The sequence below is a fragment of the Marmota marmota genome, unplaced genomic scaffold, assembly GCF_001458135.2.
Source record: "Marmota marmota marmota unplaced genomic scaffold, marMar, whole genome shotgun sequence".
Classification (NCBI taxonomy): domain Eukaryota; kingdom Metazoa; phylum Chordata; class Mammalia; order Rodentia; family Sciuridae; genus Marmota; species Marmota marmota.
Genome location: NW_026000221.1, coordinates 20,505,097 through 20,510,199, shown reverse-complemented (window position 1 = coordinate 20,510,199; position 5,103 = coordinate 20,505,097). Strand labels below are relative to the sequence as shown.

The 5,103-nt window shown below is 58.2% G+C and overlaps 1 protein-coding gene across 1 annotated transcript in view; it reads left to right on the top strand.

The window, feature by feature from the left end:
- The first annotated feature begins 1,336 nt into the window (after positions 1-1,336).
- Positions 1,337-5,103, top strand: part of Mmp15 (matrix metallopeptidase 15) — an 8,956-nt gene continuing 5,189 nt past the window's right edge. Inside the window, exons 1-6 of the mRNA XM_048792015.1 lie at positions 1,337-1,363; positions 1,445-1,593; positions 2,227-2,352; positions 3,351-3,658; positions 3,973-4,134; positions 4,588-4,763. Coding sequence (XP_048647972.1) covers positions 1,337-1,363; positions 1,445-1,593; positions 2,227-2,352; positions 3,351-3,658; positions 3,973-4,134; positions 4,588-4,763 — 948 coding nt within the window. The remainder of the gene's footprint in view (positions 1,364-1,444; positions 1,594-2,226; positions 2,353-3,350; positions 3,659-3,972; positions 4,135-4,587; positions 4,764-5,103) is intronic.

Genomic DNA, 5,103 nt, shown 5'->3' with positions numbered 1-5,103 from the left:
GTGAGGAAAGGCCAGCAGGACGCCCTTGCATATGACTGAGGCCCCTTAGTCCCTGGCTTCTGCTGAGGGGCAGGGAGGTCGCCTTCCTCAGGGCTCAGCCTAGCTTACCTATGCTTCCGCCCTCCAGCTGTGACTGCAAATGTCACAGGGTGTAAAATCCTCCATTGTGGGTTCTCTGGATCTCCCCAGAGACCATAAGTCCTGGAGGGTAGGACACTTCAGCCCTGTCCCCTAGGGCCTCCTGCTGCATGGTTCCCGGCTTAGGGATGGTGCTCCAAACATTTGGCCGGGTGGCTGGATGGATGGATGGACAGATGAATGAGATTTGTCCAGCAAGTTCCGAAAGGGCTTGAGCACACCCATTGTGTATCAGACACTTTTCCCAGGCCGCCTCCCTCAAATCTCACCCCAATAACCCCATTCTTCCTCATTTTGCAGATGAGGAAACTGAGGCTCAGAGAAAGTACTTTATGGCAGGCAGAGCATAGTGGTGTGTGCCTCTAATGCCAGGTTAGGAAGTTTAGGAAGGAGGATTTTCAAGTTCAAGACCAGCCTCAGCAATTTAGCAGGACCATCTCAAAATTAAAAAATAAAAAGGGCTGGGGACATAGTCCCTGGGTTCAATCCCCAGTACTACCAAAAAAGAAAAAGTTTGTGGCAGAGGACATCCTGACTTTAGGCCTTTGTCCCCAACTCTTAGACCCAGGTAGGCTGCTTGAGGCTGTCTGTCCTCTTCCCAAGAGATCAGGGTTGCTCTGAGCAACCCTGAGGAGCTGGTTTTCCTACAGGTTGAGGCCTCAACAGATTCTGAACCCTGAGGTCCCCAGCAGTCACCTGGATTGATAGGGGTCCACTCTGGAGGGACCAGTGTAATAATAATGACAGCTACTCTAGGCTGTGGAGGGACCAGTGTAATAATAATGACAGCTACTCTAGGCTGTCCTCACAGACATGCTTTGTCCTCCAGGGCAGACAGACAGTAATCCCCTAAGAGAAGTATACGGCCTGTCAGATGGCAGTAAGAGGGAGGTGGGGCGCCGGGGACAGTCAGCGGGTCTTTTCTACATACCGTTGCCAGAGAACACCTTTCCCATCAGGTCATGTTGAACAGAACTGAAAGAAATGAGGATGTAAGCCATACCAAGATGGCGGGGCGGGGGGGGATATTCCAGGCCGTAAGAACAGCAAGTGCAAAGGCCCTGCACTGAAGAATGGGCTTTTCCTCTGAGCTCAGAAGTCATTTAGGGTTCCAGGCAGAGGACTTGTAAAGGCCTTTCATTCTCCTTAAATGAGAATAGACAAGGAAGGCGGGGTGGGGGGGGGCGGGTGTGCAGGGATGGCGGGCCTGAGGCTGGGGGCACGGGTTAGAGCTGCCTGGTGAAGACTGTGCGTGTTTGGAGGGCGCAGGCCAGCTCTGGCTGACAGGATTGTGACTTCTTTGCAGAACTGGCTGCGGCTCTATGGCTACCTGCCCCAGCCTAGCCGTCACATGTCCACCATGCGCTCCGCCCAGATCCTGGCCTCCGCCCTTGCGGAGATGCAGCGCTTCTACGGGATCCCTGTGACGGGTGTGCTGGATGAAGAGACCAAGGCGTGAGTCTCTGGCCCTCCCAGACCCCACGGGTGCCTCTGGCCCGTTCTCCGTAGGGCTTGGCATGTGGAGATTCCAGAAAAGAGTGGTCTAGATGAAAAAAATTGCCAACGATTCTGTCTTCCCTGCCGATTCTGACGGGTTGTAGTGGCTGCCTGAAGCTGTGTTGAGAAAGCTTCCGAGGCGGAATCCAGACTTGGCAGAGGGGGTCTCGGGATTGACTAGTGATGTCTGCCACAGGCATGGGAAGGGGGAGGCGCAGTACACAGCCCTGGCCTGGATAGAATGCCCTAGTGGGGCCTTATTCTGAATCTAAGAGGTCAGGTGACCCAAAGCCACATCCTTGAGAAGCACTGGACATAACATACCGAGGACAGGTGGCCTTAAGAGCTGTTCTGAGTGCACTGGTAAAAAGGGACTTGCCCTCATTGAGTCACTGCTGGACACTCTGCCTTCCAATAGAAGATCATTTTGCCCAACTTCACTGGAAATAAAAGCTGAGGGTCCCCACCCCTGTCCCCTCCATCCTAGGAGCAGTTGGGAGGCTGGAGGGGCCTGGAAGGGGGTGGGCTGCCTGGAGGAGGCAGAGCCGACACAGGCACGTTCTAAGCTCACCCTGCCCGCCTGTGGCCCAGGTGGATGAAGCGGCCCCGTTGTGGGGTGCCAGACCAGTTTGGGGTGCGAGTGAAAGCCAACCTGAGGCGGCGGAAGCGCTACGCTCTCACTGGGAGGAAATGGAACAACCACCACCTGACCTTCAGGTAAGGGCCTGCTGCCCAGGGCAGCGTCCAGCCCTCTCGCCCGCTGAGCCCCAGGCTTCCTTTCCCAGCAGCTCACCCTGGGGGCCGTCTAGACGGTCTGCGGCTCCCACGCTGGGGAGAGCAGCCATGCATTCTAGGATCCCTCTCCAGAGAAGGTCAGGACCCCTGGAGCTACTTCCTCTCTGCCCTTCCCTGCCTCCCACTGTTAGCAGTCCTGGTCTTAGGCGGCCACAAGGGGCTCCAGTGGAGTCGGGGTGGGGGTGGGGGTGGGGGTGGGAATCCAGGCACCTGTCTTGAGCAGAGCAAGTCACCTGCAGAACTCCTGAGCAGAGTCCCAAAGGACTCCTGTTGTAGCTCAGCCACGCCCCCTGCCCAGCTCCATCCAAGAAAGAACAGCTCCCAAGACCTCCAGCCCCAGAGTGAGTTCACGATCAGGTGGCCAGATCCCCTCCCCCTCCCCGTTCATGGAAGTCTTGATCTGATTTACCTGGACAGCAGGTGCTCTCACCTTCATTGCGCACAGGTTCAGTGCTGCAAGCTCTTCGAGAGTTATTCTGTTCAGTCCACACAGGGACCCCTGGAACAAGTACTACCCATCCCTCCCATTTGACAGATGAAGAAACATTCAGAATCTAAGTCACTTGCCCAAGGTCACACCAAGGGTATTAGAGCCAGGCCTTGAACTTGGGTCTGCCTGGCCAGGGGGTCAATGTTCAGAACAGCTTAGCCTATCTCCCAAACCTCAGCCACCTGCATCCCATTTCCTAGGTCTTTCCCCAGCCACGAAGCTTCTGTGCTCTTATTAACTTACTGTCTGTTTGTCTTAAAGTCGGCTTCTGTGCCACAGTGTAGAATTTTAATTTGACAAATGCTAACTCACCTCAAAATAAACTAATCATTGGTCCTGACCGTTTTGTGTGCGTTTCTTGGGAACTTGTCAGCAGAGGACAGTAGCCCTGGGGCCTGCATCCGCTCACGACCTCCCCCCCCCCACACAGCATCCAGAACTACACCGAGAAGCTGGGCTGGCACCACTCGCTGGAGGCCGTGCGCAGGGCTTTCCGAGTGTGGGAGCAGGCCACACCCTTGACCTTCCAAGAGGTGCCCTATGAGGACATCCGGCTGCGGCGGCAGAAGGAAGCCGACATCATGGTACTCTTTGCCTCTGGCTTCCACGGTGACAGCTCGCCATTTGATGGCATGGGCGGCTTTCTGGCCCACGCCTATTTCCCTGGCCCTGGCCTGGGTGGGGACACCCATTTCGACGCAGATGAGCCCTGGACCTTCTCCAGCACTGACCTGCATGGTGAGGACAGCTGGCCAGGATGGGGGCAGGGCCGGCAGCTCCTGGGCTAGGCATGGCCCCTCTGAATGGGTGCAGCAGCTGCAGGGTCAGGAAGGGAGAGTGTCCCCTGTTTGGGTCTCTGGAGACCTGCACTAACCTTGGTCTGTTGTCCCACCATCTCCAAGGGAGGTAGGTAGAGAAGGGTTTGCTGTACCCATTTCTCAGGTGGGGAAATTAGGGGTCAGAAGAGAGAAGCCAGGGTGGGCTCTGGGCAGACTTGGCCTGGAGGTCTCTGGGCTGGGTCAGAGTGACCAGGCTGCCCGCCCTTCCTGCAGGGAACAACCTCTTCCTGGTGGCCGTGCATGAGCTGGGCCACGCGCTGGGCCTGGAGCACTCAAGTAACCCCAATGCCATCATGGCCCCCTTCTACCAGTGGATGGACACAGACCACTTCCAGCTGCCCGAGGATGACCTCCGGGGCATCCAGCAGCTCTACGGTGAGTGGACGGTGACTAGTCCCTGCCTGCCTGCTGTCATCCCCCAGCCTAGGAGACATAGGCACTGTAGCCCTGCGCTCTGTAGAGGAGGAATGGGATCAGTGACGGAGCCACGCCTCTCGGGAAGTGGCCGTGTTGGAAATGGAACCCGGGGTGACCGATGTTGGGGCCTGGCCTCAGCCAGCATTGCACTGTGGCTCCAGGCTGGACGCTGGAGGAGCCACTAGACGAAGGGGGCCCCAGGATCCCAGGACCCACGGCCACCGCCACTGCTCCCTCCTGACCTGTCACAGGCCCTCCCCTGAGTGTTGCTAGTTAGTCATTTTCCCAGTGGCTTTGAGGCAGGTGCCAGTTCCCACCTGGCAAAGCCTCCAGCGGTGAGGGCCCCTGAGGGCCAGTTCCCTGGGCCGGAGCCCACACTCTGCCCGCACTGAGCCCTCCTCGGGGCTACAGCCCTGGCCTTGCTGGAGAACCTGAGAGACCCCCTACTGCCTGCATCCCCAGCCACTGACATGCACTTGGCAGGGTTCAAGGTCCCTGAGGCCAGAGCTATGCCCTTGCCTGCAGGAGTCCTGCTTCCTAGTGAGGGCATCCTGAGCCCAGGGGAAGCCAAGGGAGGCAGCCTTGGGGTACAGTGACCCCAGCCCGGTGGGGAGGTCCAGAAAGGGACTGTATGAAGAGACTCAGGTCCCTCTGAGGATGATGGTGAGCATGGGCGAGGGGTCTGCTTGGACAGGCAGGACCTTTCACCCGGGTAGGCCCGCGGCTGCCCCTTCCTCCCAGCCCGTCCCAGGACTCTGGGCGGAGACGCTGCGTCCTGTCGGGTCTGCAGCTGCCCTCTTACTCCTTGCTTCCTGCCTTTGGCTGCAGGCACCCCAGATGGCCAGCCACAGCCCACCCGGCTTCTCCCTACCGTGACACCCCGGCGACCAGACCACCGACCTCCTCGGCCCCCCCAGCCACCTCCCC